At 39.3% G+C, this 15357-nt stretch overlaps 1 protein-coding gene across 2 annotated transcripts in view; it reads right to left on the bottom strand.

Moving 5' to 3' along the window:
- Positions 1–2839: 2839 nt before the first annotated feature.
- Positions 2840–15357, bottom strand: part of LOC111369905 (callose synthase 3-like) — a 30069-nt gene continuing 17551 nt past the window's right edge. The window contains exons 32-43 of one of the 2 annotated variants that reach the window (XM_022991616.1): positions 14348–14416; positions 14041–14227; positions 13816–13969; positions 13374–13493; positions 13182–13300; positions 13023–13106; positions 6037–6149; positions 5720–5949; positions 4842–5639; positions 4685–4735; positions 3838–4023; positions 2840–3408 (exon numbers count right to left, since the gene is read on the bottom strand). In XM_022991616.1, the coding sequence (XP_022847384.1) occupies positions 3160–3408; positions 3838–4023; positions 4685–4735; positions 4842–5639; positions 5720–5949; positions 6037–6149; positions 13023–13106; positions 13182–13300; positions 13374–13493; positions 13816–13969; positions 14041–14227; positions 14348–14416 (2360 nt within the window). In that variant the 3' untranslated portion in view covers positions 2840–3159. The remainder of the gene's footprint in view (positions 3409–3837; positions 4024–4684; positions 4736–4841; positions 5640–5719; positions 5950–6036; positions 6150–13022; positions 13107–13181; positions 13301–13373; positions 13494–13815; positions 13970–14040; positions 14228–14347; positions 14417–15357) is intronic. The other variant, XM_022991617.1, reaches the window with a different exon arrangement.

Genomic DNA, 15357 nt, shown 5'->3' with positions numbered 1-15357 from the left:
CTTAATGATAAAGTGGTGACCTTCTAAATAGTGCCTCCACTTTCCTACCTCAGTCACCAGAGCTAGCAGTTCCTTCTTATAAATTGATAACACCAAATTCCTGTTGCCAATTCCTTTGTTTAGGTAGGCTATTGGCCTTTTTTTTCTACATCAACACTGCACCTAACCCCCACATAGCATGCATCCGTTTCCACAATGAACGGGATAGAGAAATATGGTAAAGCCAGTATTGGGGTAGTACTTATAGCATCCCTTAATTCTTGAAAAGCTGATTCGGCAGCCTCCTCCCAATGGAAATTCTCCTTCTTTAGTAATTCAGTTAGTGGATTGGCTATGGCTCCATATTTCCTTACGAGCCTTCTGTAATACCCAGTTAAGCCAAGGAATCCTCTTAACTATTTAACATTGGCTAGCTTAGGCCATTTCTGCATTGCCACTATCTTAAGAGATCTGCTGACACTCTCTCTGCAGATACAATGTGGCGTAAGTACTCTATGCAAGATTGGCCAAAAGAGCACTCATTCATCTTATTATACGATTGGTGTTGCTTTAAAAGTTCCAAGACAACAACATGCTTACAATGAGTCTTCAAGTTTGGGCTGTATACCAGTATATTATCAAAAGATACCAAGATGACTTGCCTAAGATGCTACTTGAATGCTACGTTCATTTGACATTGAAAAGAGGCAAGGGCATTTGTAAACCCAAATGGCATGACCCTGAATTCATAAAGACCCTCACGGGTTTTAAAAGCTGTCTTGTGGACATCTTCTTCAGCCACCCTGATTTGATTGTATCCTGCTCTTAGGTTGATTTTTGTAAACCACTTTGCCCTTTTAAGTTCATCCAGCAATTCATCAATTAAGGGCATAGGGTACTTTTTCTTGACTGTGAGGATGTTCAACTGTGAGGATGTTCAACTCCCTATAATCAACACAAAATCTCCATGTCCCATCTTTCTTCTTGACCAATGACACAGGTGAGGCATAAGGGCTGTTGCTTGGTTGTATTATCCCACTTTCTCTCATCTCCCTAGCCATACTTTCAATCTTTGCTCTCTAAATGTATGGGCACCTGTAAGGCCTGATTTTAAAGGGCCGAGCCCCTTCTTTCAATGGAATATGATGGTCATTGAACCTAGAAGGTGGTAACCCTTTAGCTTCTAAGAAAACCATAGGAAATCAATCTTTGCTCTCTGAATGTATGGGCACCTGTAAGGCCTGATTTTAAAGGGCCGAGCCCCTTCTTTCAATGGAATATGATGGTCATTGAACCTAGAAGGTGGTAACCCTTTAGCTTCTAAGAAAACCATAGGAAATCAATCTTTGCTCTCTGAATGTATGGGCACCTGTAAGGCCTGATTTTAAAGGGCTGAGCCTCTTCTTTCAATGGAATATGATGGTCATTGAACCTAGAAGGTGGTAACCCTTTAGCTTCTAAGAAAACCATAGGAAAATGATCTACAATAGCTTTAAGTTTAGCAGGGATGACCTCTGTCTCTTTCTCAGTGATGGCTGTGATTTGTGCTACCACTTCATACGCTTGGTTCTTGAACCAACATCCCTTCCTAGTATCAATCATCATGTGGAATTATTCCTTAATGACTTCACTCTGGAGTTCCATCTCTATACCTTTTCAAGTAAAGGTAATGCTGCCCCTCAGAAAATCAAATAACACAGGGTTGAACTGACTCAGCCAATGGACCCCCAAAACCATATCACCGCCTCCTAATTTCAATTCTCTCAGCTGGCATTGAAACTCCAAATCTTGCATCTTCCATATCAGTAGATTACAAACTGCCTTACTGATGAGTTTTTCATCTCCTGCCACGGTAACTGAAGTAGGTGTTGCTGGCTGCATCCAGTAGTTGATATTTTTTGCCAAGATTTCATTAATGAAACTGTGGGTACTCCCACTATCAATTAATATAGACACTTTTCTCTTTTTGATCATCCCTGGTAGCCTCATGGTTTTTGCTCTGTTGCTGCCCTTCAATGCATAGATGGAGATTTCCATTATCTCCTCTTTTTCCCCTTTCTCCATCTGATCCATTTTCTCCCTTGGAGGTTCATCTAACTCCCCTTCTACCTCTTCATCCACCAATATGAAATTGAGCATCTTATTTTTGCACACATGACCCCTAGTATACTTCTCATCACATTTATAACATAATCCTAACTCCCTTTTTTTGGGAAGTCAGAGGGGGTGATAGCTTTAAATTTCAGTGGATTGGTGGAGTTCTTTGGGTTTGGTTCGGTGTAAGGTGTAGGTTTAGTTCGAGGTTCATTTGGTTTAGGATTGGGGTGAGACCATTTTGTTTGGGGATATGCTTTAAAGGTTTTTGGACCTCTATTAAGGGCTATGATGGTATTTTCTTGAAGTAAAGCAATCTCGAAAGCTTTGGCTAAGGTTGGGGTTGCATAATTTTAACCATGGATTTGATCTCATCCTTCAAACCATTGATGAATATAGAAATATAGTAGGATTCTGGTAAGTGAGGTAGGGAAATCATCACTTGGGATTTCAATTCTACAAATTGTTCCTGATATTCTGTAATGGTTCCTCCTTGCCTCAGTTTGCTAAAGGTTTCTATTACTTCTTCAGCCCTGTTTTTTTGCAAATCTCCCTGGAAAACATGCCCCAATCAGCATTAGGATGGCTGGACATAAAGCCATAGAACCATATGTCTGCCTTTCCTTTGAGATATATCTCAGCTATGCCCAACTTCATTTCATCCTCTACTTGATGGATCTGGAAATACTTGCTTGCCTTCCTCAGCCATTAAATTTAAATAAATAAACACATCTCTTCTAACATCTATGACGTGGTGAACATTAAATTTAAATAAATAAACACATCTCTTCTAACATCTGAAGCTCTTAAACAACGTAAGCTCATCACAACTATCGAGTTTTAGGCTAACAAAGCCCACAACATAGCTGCCAATATGAACAGAGATAGCACATAAGAAGACAATTGGACGGAAGGCAATTTTAATAGATCTTTTGGAGTTGGATGAAATTAAATCTACATCACGGCTTAAAATGCTGCCGCATATACATACAAAAGCATCTTACAAGATCAATAAATATGATCTCCATAACTTGTGTTTTGCAATGAAGAATTTGTAATAGAATAGGCGTTTCAGCCTCCAACGCCCTACTCCTTGTTTCGGGAGGATCTGTCTTTCCTGTGTCCACCAAGAATACGAGAAATCTGAAGACCTCTACTGAAGGCTTGGTTGAACAACATTCGAGTTTGGAATTCTGAAACGAATGGAAACCATGCAAGAAAAGCAACTGGCGTGAATAGAAGCAAACCCATCAAAATTTCATATCCACGAGCTAGTGTTCGTACAGATCCCCAGAATCCAGCTCTTTGAACAATAGGCTTACATGCTTGGGCAATCTGGAAGAAATCAGAAGCAGACAATAAAGAATCCTAGCCTTCCAGTTTTACAAAAGATTACACGGAAGAAACAATTAATCCCATTGACAATGGAAGGAAAAGACATAAGAGAGAGTTGCCTCAGCTTACATGAAAGAAACTATTAGCATAAACACTCAATGAATAAACACACGCACTAAAATGCAATTTTCCTCCCATATGTTTCTGAATGAATGCAATTTAACAGTCGGGAATAAGTTCAGTTATCTCATAATTCAGTAAGCACTAAGAAATCGATTTTTTATGGAGCAATGAAGACATCTTGCAACTAGTGGTGTAAATTGTCACAGGTTGTTAAGAATATAATGTTGAATTGGGAAGAATTTGTTCAAGTAACTATCAAATATATACCATGAAAAAGTGCAAGAGCAGGATAAAAACATCACTCACCAGAAGTAAACCCCAACCAGTTGGCATGAAGGCAAGTATGCAAACAACAATGTCCAGCGGTGTCATGTGAGGGAGTGCAATCAAAATAGCCAGGATAGAGACAAAGGTGACAAAGATCAAACCCTTGATAAGCCGGAACACAAGTTGAAAATTTGCACTGAATTTTCTTCGTCCAACCGAAATTGTCTGGGGTAGAAATTAAAAATTATAAAATCATAATCTGCGCACTACGTGTTAGATAAAAAGCCAAGAAAAGCTGAAGGTAGCCAAATATTAGGAGGAAAAAACTGAGTTTTATCTGGAGCTACCAATATTGCTCTACCAAACTGAATCCCCTGGAATTTATTTACAGTCTAGAACATTTTTCATACAATCCCCAAATTCTTCAAATATAAAAAGTAGGCCAAGGAGAAATGCTCAAAAAAATTTCTCAAATAACCTGCAGATACAGACATTCTGAGAAAATAGGAAAGGAAGTCATTTGAAATTTTCCTCAAAAATTTATTAACAATTTAGAGTGATGCATAGCCCCTGTTCCATAGAAATTAAAGTCCAGATTTTAATCTAAGCCAAAAATCAACAATTAATTTTAACCACACATTAGGGCTCTCAACTTTTCAACCACACATTTCATCAACTTTTATCAAAATTTACTAAAAATCTGATTTTAATCCCCCACCAAACAGGGGCATAAGATCGATCGCTGAAAAGTTGGCAATTTCCAACACAAATAATTACCTTATTAATCTACTTATATTAGAGTAAATGAAGTGCTATTGTTCAAACTACACATTTGTATTTATGATTCTCCAATAATGATTAATGAGTAGTAAAGAATCATCATCACCTTCATGACAAAAAGAATTAGCAAGATCACCAGCCACGATATTCCGTATACCTGTAAACCAAGCAGATATTTAACAAAAGGTTACAGATGAATCTAACAATTATACTCAAAAGAGTATAAATTCAAGAACATGAAGGAACTACAAGCCACAGCCTACCAGAAAGCTTTTGGTTTTCTTGGTGATGTTTAGGTGATAAACAAGCCCATACTGATAAATGAAAAACCGAAGCGATAATATAATCTCAGTGATAATACCACGTGCCCCACAATGACGAAGATGGTCTTGTTCCTCTTCCCACCATGATTCCCAACTTTTTTCTGAAGGGACACCAATACCTCCTCTGTTGCCTATCCACTTGTTCCAATCAGTCCAATCGTCAACTATCTTTTGCCACTCAAAACCAGAAGGGTTGAACAGAAAGGGTGCAAAAAGCCAGGTGCCGACCATAAACCACATCGATACAGTGATTAAGATATATGCAACAGCACCTCTATAGGATTGACCAAAAATTTGATAAACAAGAAGAAGTATCATTAATTCAAGGCCCTTGACAAAATGACTACGAGAGTAGAGGCGATAGTTATCAGCAAATTTGGCATGAAACACCACAAATCCACGGCCTGTCGGCCTATATTTTGCACCTCCATGAAGTAATGTCCTACCATAATAATGGGTCTTTGTTCCAAGAGAGAAAGTGAAAAACACCGGTGCCAATTGTAACTGCATCAGTATGAATTCACTCAATGCTGTCCGAAAACCCTTTTCCAAGCCTATTTCCATCATCATAGGAAGGGCCATTAAAACTCCAATTTGTACAAAAGACTGAGAAGCCAGAGCAACTTGGAGAGGCTTATTGTCTCGAATTGCCGGTTGGTTACTTAACCCTTCTTCAAGACCACTAAGGACAAGATAAAGACGCCCGTAAAGAAATACATACACGGTGAGCACAGTAATCTGCCACAAGAAACACACTAGGTGAAAATACCATACGCAATTCAGTATTCAACTACAAGAGTGCAATCTGGATCACATACCAAGGTACTGAAGTAGAAACCAGTGGTAGTGAAATAGCATGACAACATTCGAAAGAAATCAAAACGATGCCCCAGTCGATATAAATCACGACTCAATGTTTGTTCTCCATTGCCATTGGCTATTTTTGCCTCAAATAGAGAAATCTGATTAAGACCAACATCCCTCCCTTTCCCAACTTGTATATATTCATGATGGGTTACATTGCCTTCACGAAGTGTAGAATTAAAGCCTGCATTTGAAGTTACAGAGTAGCATTCAACCTAAGTCACACAACAAAATTTTAAAAGCTAAAGAATAACCCACAGAATGAGCATACCAGCAAATATGTCTTCGCTGAGATTGATAACCTTCGAGGCTTTACTAACCCCACCTCTTGTAAGGTGAAATATTCTATCGAAAACATCCGGATGACCATAGTGAAACCGAACCCTACATGAGCAAAGGGAATGTGAAGTAAAGGAAATTTACAGCATTGAGAAAAGAAGGCAGCATATAGGTTCCCCAGGCCAAAAAGAGTGCAGCTTTAGCATATGCCCATGCTAAAAAACAAGGATAACTTCAGAATGAAGCAGAAATTCATCAGACCATAAATGTGAAATGTTCTATCTTAAAGTTCAGTTGCTACAATGTGATTGTGATTGTGATTGTGATTGTGATCGTGATCATTTAGATCCATGCAGAGTACATATGATTATGTTATAATCAACCATAGCACCATTAAACTTGATCTATATACCATGAGGAAAATTAAGTATATACCATGACGAAAATTAAGTACTTGTGCAAAATTTATTTGGCAGAACTTTAAGATCTACAAGGAAAGCATCATATATGATTTTATCACTTGTAGAGAATATCAAGGATGGCAACTACAGACATTGGTAAATTCTATCTCGCTGTCTCCTCTCTAGGATGGCGACTTCTCCCCCAACATCCAAAACCAAACAACCAGACACTTCCACCGGTTTGGGCATCCTCAAAGCAGTGATTGGACCCACCAAATCCACCGGCCTCGCACTACAAAGATACAACCCCTCCTACCCACAGGCGGCAGTCAATCCTAGCGACGCTGCTCGTAGATTTGGTGTCGACGCGATCGGTGATGGGGATATAGAGGCTCCAGGTGACCCCATCTACTGAGTCAAAAGAAAATTCACGGATCCGATGAGAGGCGAACCAAAAGGTCACACTCCATTCACTTCCAATCCGACCAATATCAGGACCCACGCACCTTACTGGTCAGCTGTGTAGATCATTCCGACCATGACCAGGCCGTCATCGAGTGGATGCGCCATTTCGACAGCGAGTTCGCTGGCGCGTGATACCCATGTGCTGATGCTGGAAAATGCGCAGAACCACCACGCAGCGTCCAGACCAACTAGCACGGCTATTTTTTCATCAACCTCGTCGATTTCACAATATCAGATGAAACAGCCCTATGCCACAAGGTTGATAGTTTGCAGTTCTCGATTTAGAGTAGAGGCAAAGGAGTTCGTAGTGTCTGTTAATGATTCAGGCATTGTTAAGTTGTCGGACTAGGGATCGAAGATATCGAACACAATTTGCATGGGGAGATTTGAAGTTGTTTGGATGGTTAATAAGGTGGAAAAGCTGAGGGTAACAGGCAAGTTGGAGATTGTCGCCAAGTTTAATAAGCCTCCTTGAGCTTTTTGACACAACGATGTGCCAAAAGCAGCCGAAAGGAAGTTGTGATGGTGCCAAAAGGTGCAAATGGAGAGGGATGGGCATCGATTTCGCGAGTGTTCCAAGCAGTTATCGACTCCTTTGTTGCCAGCGATAAGGGAAAATGTAGAACATATGACAAAAAGAGATGAAAAGGGATATATTTTGCCGGAGTTACGGCAAACTTACAAGCTTCACAGTACACCGATCAAGGAGTAATGATGCGTGACGAACGAGCGATTAACGAGGGGAGTGATTCACGCGAGAAGATCTCAGGATCTTACAAGGAAGGTCATCTAATGGCGCACAAGTCTAAGAAAATGAATACAAAAGGTATATGTGATAGTATTTTCAATAGTGATGGAATAAGGAATCACATCAAGTCATTGAATGGAGAATTGGATGAATTAACAAGGTTACCGGATAGTGGGTATGTAGTCGGCCTTAGGAAGAGTTTGTCATACGTGTGGGTAGGGCTTAGATGAGTATACAACCAATGGAAAATTGAGCAAAGCGGCGAGTCTCAAGCGTAGACTATAGTGGTGGAGGTTGCACCTTTGGCCAAAGAAAGGGAGCCAAGTATGTTGAATTTGGAGTCGGGGATATTAGATGTAACTAACGATAATTGGTCAATATTGGGTGCGTTGGATAAAAATTCAGTGGAAGGATTAGTGACGGCAACGGAGTTAGAGACCAAAGTTGTATTAGCAGACAAATCAGCGTCGACAATTGAGAAACAGGATGGAATGACAGGTTCACCAACTATGGTAGGGAACACCTACTGCAGGAGATATTCAAAGTCTCTAAACGAGGATGACTCAGGGAATGATAAAGCTTTGGTGGTGTGAGTTGATGACCCGAGAAGGAGAATATAGACAGTGGAGTGGTGCAGATGGAGGTAGACGAGGGACACCACTATGACCCTCTCTATGCTGAAGACATAGTGAAAGTTATGGCACTTGAAGTTAAACTGCCATCAAATTGGGTTCTTCAAAAAAATTTGGATTTCAATAAGATGGTAGGTGTGTCTTGATGGGTATGAAAATAGGCTCTTGCAATTATTTGAGGAATTTGAGGTTAGTAGGGGACGAGTAATGGGTACACTAGAAGGTAAGACAAGAAGAAAGGGAAATGATGAGCTTAAGTGGCTTGAATGCTCAGTTAATTATGACGTCAAGGATGGAGAGCCAAGAAGAGGATCGAGGGAGGGGGGATATTGAAGTGTCAAGTTGATTCCAAATAAATTAGTTGGAACGTAAGGAGCCTAAATGAAGCTGGGAAAAGGTTAGGTGTTCAAAATTTGTTAAAGGATGGAGGACTGACCTTGTATGCTTATAGGAAACAAAGTCGTTTCGAGGGCTATCGTGAGTTGCTTATGGGGGGCAACATGTTGGGTATCAGTTTGTAGGGTCTTCAGAGGCTTCAGGAGGTGTGCTAGTCATGTGGGATATTAGAGTCTTTGACATGGAAGAGGTTAGTAAAGAGCTATTTTCTCTATCGCTATTGTTTAGAAATATTGGGAATAGTTTCCACTGGATGTTTATAGGAATTTATGGGTCGAATGATGATGAAAGTAGAGGTGGATTGTGTGATAAGTTAGCTGCCATGATGATACCCAGTTTTTCCATAGGGTTGCTAATTTCAACAGGCATAACAATTCCATCACTATGTTAGGGGTCGATGAATTTACTTATGAGGATCCATCGGATATTAGGACCCATATGGTGAATTTCTATAAAAAATCTTTATCGAGAACAATGTGATTGGAGGCCGCAGTTGGAGCTAGATCTTTCCACTGGCTTGGTGGAACCTCCTAACGTGTATTGGGGGAGATTTTAATGTGAGTCGATTTCCTACAGAAAGGTCTAGTGGTGGTAGATTAACAGGGGCTATGAAGGACTTCTCAGATTTTATCAGGGAGAATAGGTTGGTGGACTTGGCTTTGATTGGAGGAGAGTTCACATGGTCATCTAATCGGGAACTTGCTCTATCTTAGAATAAATCGATTTTTGGTTAGTGTGGAGTGGGAGGCTAGGTACCCAGAGGTCACTTTGAGGAGACTTGGGGGGTTGTATTCAGTTCATTTCCCTATTTTGTTATCTAGGAATGTGAGATGGAGGGGACAAAGGCCTTTTAGGTTTGAGAAAATGTGGTTGAAAGTGGAATGCTTCTAGGAACAAGTTCGGACATGGTCGGCATCATATGATTTTAGGGGGTCTCCCAGTTATGTGTTGAATCAGAAATTGAAGGCGTTGAAAAGAGATCTAAAGAGTTAGAATGAGGAGGTGGTAGGAGATGTTAACTGCTGTAAAAATCAATGTTTGTCAGATAATGAAGAGTTGGATAGGAGAGAGGAGAGTTGAAGATTGGTAGGGGATGAGAAAGAGAGACGGGGAAAGCTAAGGGGAGAGTTGGAGAGGTTGGTGAAGATAGAGGAGATTGCTTCATACCAGAAATCTAAGGTCAAGTGGTTGAAAGAAAGGGACAAATGCACCCAGTTTTTCCATAGGGTTGCTAATTTCAACAGGCATAACAATTCCATCACTATGTTAGGGGTCGATGAATTTACTTATGAGGATCCACCGGATATTGGGACCCATATGGTGAATTTCTATAAAAAATCTTTATCGAGAACAATGTGATTGGAGGCCGCAGTTGGAGCTAGATCTTTCCACTGTTATTGCGAAGGATGCCAATTGGTTAGAGAGATTAGGGAGGATGAGATTAGGGAGATGGTGTTCAACATGAATGACGATAAGGTCTGAGGACCAAATGGATTCTCTTTCTCATTCTATAAGACTTGCTGAGAAGTGGTGCGACCGGATATTATAGATGTCCTTGCCTATCCCTTTTGAGTGTGGCAGGTTCTTGAGAAGTTCTAATGCTACATTTACAATGCCGATACCGAAGAAACCAAGAGTGACGAATATCAAAGACTTCTGTCCTATAAGTTTAGTAAGCAAGGTGTACAAAATTATATCGAAGATTTTAGATATTAGACTAAGTGGTGTCTAAGTTTCAAGATGCTTTTGTCAAAGGGCGTCAGATATTGGATTCAGTACTTGATAAATGAATGCATTGACTCAAGACTGCGTCTAGGGGTTCTAGAGATGCTATGTAAGCTTGATATTCAAACGGCCTATAACGACATGAACTGGGTTTCTATTGTATATGCTCAGGCGCAAGGGGATAGTGGTACAAGTGGATTTAGTTTTGTATCTCTAGGGTTTCTTTCTCAGTTCTGGAGAATGGCACTCCCAAGGGTAATTTTTAGAGTAGCAGAGGTTTGAGACAAGGAGATCCTTTGTCGCTATTGTTGTTTGATATCATAATGGAGGCTTTCAGTTTGATGCTGGAAAAGGCTATGGGGGAGAGTTTGTTAAAAGGCTTCATGATTCATCAACTACGGGTATCTCACTAGTTATTTGCCGACGATACACTGATCTTCTATGATGCAAACTTCGAGCAATTCAGGAACTTGCGCTATTTGCTTCTGTGTTTTTAAGCTGTTTCTGGATTGAAAATAAATCTGGGGAAATCCAAGCCTATCTCAATAGGAGAATTCGATAAAGTAGGAGAATTGGCTGATGTATTGGGTTGTAAGGTTGCTCAACTGCCTATAACTTATCTTAGGCTCCCTTTAGGAGCACGGTTTAAAAGTATACATATATGGAACTTATTGTGGAAAGTGTGCAGAGGAGGTTAGCGGGTTGGAAGAGCATGTACCTTTCCAAGGAAGGCCGTCTTACTCATTAAGTCCACTCTATCAAATCTCCCTACTTATTTCTTGTCATTGTTCCCGATTCCTGTTGCGGTGGCAAAAAGATTAGAAAGGATTCAAAAGGAATTTCTTTGGGGAGGATTAGGGAAGTAAAGGAAATTTCACTTGGTCAATGGGGAGAAGTTTGCTCTCCCAAAAGCTTGGGGGGATCTCGGATTAAGAAGCATTATATTATTTAATATGGCCTTGTTAGGTAAGTGGTTGTGGCGATTCGAAGTGGAAAGGGCTAGTTTTTGGAGAGAAATTCTAGGGGCGAAATACGGTGTTATGGAGGGAGGATGGTGCTCAATCAAAGGTCGTGGTTCTTATGGAGTGAGCTTATGGCGGTATATACAACGAGGGTGGAGTGACTTTTGGGAGAGAGCGACTTTTGTGGAGGATGGTAATATTATCAATTTTGGGAATGATTGTTAGTGTGGAGATCAACTGTTAAGGGGTGGGATTTCCTTGCATTGTATTGTTGTGGAGCTGTTTACTAGGTTGAATAAGATCTTAGATATACACAATGGGGGTCTTAGCTAGAACATTATTTTTGGAAGAGGTTTACAGGATTGGGAAGTTGATGATTATGCGCCGCTCGACTTCTTTGTATGAGGTACACATTAGGGTAGGAGAGGGTGATCGTAGCAGATGGGGGGCTGACACGAAATGGCATATTTTCGGATGTCACTTATTTTAAATCCTTATTGAGATTCGCGGAGAGTTCATTCCCTTGAAGGATGGTATGGCAATGTAAAGTGCCTCCACAAGTGGCATTCTTATTATGGACGATTGTCAGGAGATAGGTGTTAACAATAGACAATCTCCGAATAAGGAGTCTGTATGTTATAGAGTAGTGCTATACGTGTAGGAGGAATGGGAAGACAATTGAACACTTACTCCTCCATTGTGATGTTGCTTGTTTGTTGTGGAACGAGATTCTGGCCATGCAACACATAGATTGGATGATGCCGAGGCGAATAGAAGATGTGTTAAAGGCATGGAGGAGAAAGCTTTTCGATAAGGATGGCAAGATTGTTTGGAACCTCATTTCGGGTTGCATCATATGGTGTGTGGAGAGACGGTCGGTGTTTTGATGATCAGACAGCAGAGGAGTGTAGAGAATTATTTTATTTGACAATTTATACTTGATTTAATGCTGCGGCTACAAGTCATAAAAACAGAATATCCAATTTCGTGTTGTTTCTTTCTTGTTTAAATTGATAATACACATTCTGCGTATTATATTTTGATAATAACATATTTGATTGCCTATAAAAAAAAAAATCAAGGAAAATAACGCAAAATATTCAAACACAATTTTACCATGAAAGCAATTTTTGGCACAATACTGGCAGAAAAATAAACTTTTGGATATTATAATTCTTTCTGAGAAATAAATTTATATTACAGTACGATGAGAATGTCCAAGTAGATGAAAGCTTGAAGAAATATGACATCTTGAAAATCATTGAACAAAATTTATATCGTAGAATAGACAAAGTCAAACAAAGGATACATGTCAACAAGTGGAGATAGCACCATTTTATAATAAATTAAGGAAATGTCAAAAAACAAGGTTTGGAACTGTCCTCCATAAGCATAAAGAAGTCCTCATCCACAATTCAGATTTAAATCAAGACAGCCTAGTTTAGTTTTAAATCCAATTAGAATTCTTGATGCTATAACTATAATAATTTGTGCATCACATAATGTCATAGTTCTCAACCAAAACTAACAGAAAGTGGCAGTACAGACATAGGCATAATGGAAAATATATTTCTAGCATCTGCATTGAGATACACATGATGCACCGGAAAATTCGAGAGAAGGGGAGTTGGTGGAAAAAGAAGTCTTACTTCAGAGGATTGGCCAATAGTCTCTGACCAATGGTGACAAAACTTGTCTCTTGATTTGACATAAACCAAGCAAGAGATGAAACACTGCATCACATAGTAAGGTGTGAAGTGGTGTATACAATTTGAGCCAGGATATGCTATATATCACTAAGTGCATACCTTCCAGTAAATATATGTTCCCTCAGTCCAAGTATTGATGGGTATGTCACGTCATCATGCTTTTTAAGAAATTCTTCAAGTAAGTTTCTCATTTTTAAAGCTTCTTCCATGTAGTTATCCTACGGATGGATATTTCATGTCAGCACCCAGAAAGAGAGAATTCAAAGTGAAAACATTTTGACAACACTACACCTGATTCATATCTATTGTTTGCAAACCTTCACCACGGGTGAAGATAATGGCATGATTCTGGTTTTCAGGCTTGCCCTCACCCAAGATGGCAGGTCCAGGAAGTTTTATATGATAAATAACCTACAAAAGGAAATCCATAAAATCAGTTAAAAATCTGCAGCATAACTTATGGTAAATCAACATATATGTGTGTGTGAAATATATAAAATTTCTTTGCGTGCTAGTGTCTATAAGAAAGATCCAATAGTGTAAGAGCTACAACGAGGAAATAACAAAGCAAAAGAAGTGTATTCATATCTCCTTGATGATTCGCCATCTTTTCTTCAATTCATTGTCTGTACTGCTGTGCCCTTACTATAGTGTAGAGATTATGACTTCTTATGTTATGAGTAACTTACTATTTCACCTTCAAGAATTGACTTCTATTTCATTTCTCTTTTACCTCATCTAGACTCTGTCCCGACTCTGAAGATTTTGACTTCGGCAAAGCAGCCTTCACAAGAGTGGAATAGTACACCTTATCATTAACTTTTTTGGACCTGTCTTTGCTTGGTTCTTCAACTTCATCAATGTAGGCTACTCGAAGAGATGGATACCTGTTAAAGGAAATCCATAAATAGGTCATAACAACAATAAGACAACAACATGATCAATATCAGGCACTTACGTTGTCATAAGTCGTAATATATCTTGTGCACGAGGATCGCCAGATCTTTTCTGAATCCCATATAACTGGCACGATACTACATATGTGAACTTCATATCAGCCACTGCTTGACATTGTGCCCAAAGTGACCTCTCTCCCTTCATCTGATCCTCATTCAACTCAATGGCCTTATAGCCTTCCATTAAATCTGTTCGAAAGACAAACTATAACGGTCAATATCACAGAGTTCTTTACTACATCACTGAAGTGCTAGCATTGCAAAAAATCTGCACTTCTTCAAAGATGCCAGCATGCAAGAGGGAGTTACCATCATCCTTGGCCATATCAAGGAAGGCTTGAAGTTCAAGAGCTTTGCGATAATACATCATGCCCCTTACTGTCATAAATCAGATAATATCACTCCATAAAATTTAAACATTGGGAAATTAACAATCTCCTTAAAATAAAACACACTTCAATGCAGGAGGCACTTTCCAAAATGACTTATTAACTCAACAGAGGCAGCATAAGCTGTCAAAAGATTTGGTTTGGCATCTATGGTTCCATGTTAAAATAGGTGAAACCTTTTATAGCACAAAAATTGCAGACTGTCGCCTTGTATCCTAAGTTACCCACTAGATGTGGACAAGTTTGTATTAATGTTATCAGCTATGTTGCTTGGACTTAGGCGTGGGTATCTGGTATAGGTACATATCTAGGAATCAAATCCCTTTTTTCCTAAAATTCACAATTTGGGGACAAGGCTAAAAAGTCTCCCTTTGTATTTTATCAAGCCTAGATGTGAAACATACATTACCAAAATAACAAAAATGATATAAAGGATCCCAGAAGGATCCCATAGCCTTATCTAGCCTTATCATGTGTGTCCAACACAGGTACTTCCTCTAAAATGATGAGTTCGAGCAACAAAGGTTATCTGATTGTGCCATGTTACGCATATAATAACGGATAATGTTTGTGCCAAGAATTGCCAACCAATTTTGTGTTGAGCTCCTCTGGCTGGCATGATAAGAAAATAAGTGAATCCAAATTGCCACACCTACTTCATTCTCAGGCATTGCAATCCCCTTACAGAACCTCCAACAATCCCGTGAATATTAGAGGCGTGTGATTTACAATAAATTGAAAGGTTTCTTTGTATAATTAGTTTCCTTGTTTAGATAAATTTACTTTGTACAGCTAGGGTTTCCTTGTATATAATTGTAAACCCCTATATATATGAAAGAAGGTTAGGAAGAAGGTCTATCGAGGTAAATTGGCAGTGAATATAAAAAGAAAGAAAATAGGAAAAAAAAAAAAAAGAAGGAAACATATATT

The sequence above is a fragment of the Olea europaea genome, chromosome 20, assembly GCF_002742605.1.
Source record: "Olea europaea var. sylvestris chromosome 20, O_europaea_v1, whole genome shotgun sequence".
Classification (NCBI taxonomy): Eukaryota; Viridiplantae; Streptophyta; class Magnoliopsida; order Lamiales; family Oleaceae; genus Olea; species Olea europaea.
The sequence above is the reverse complement of the archived record's forward strand: the minus strand, read 5'-3'. Positions and strand labels throughout refer to the sequence as shown.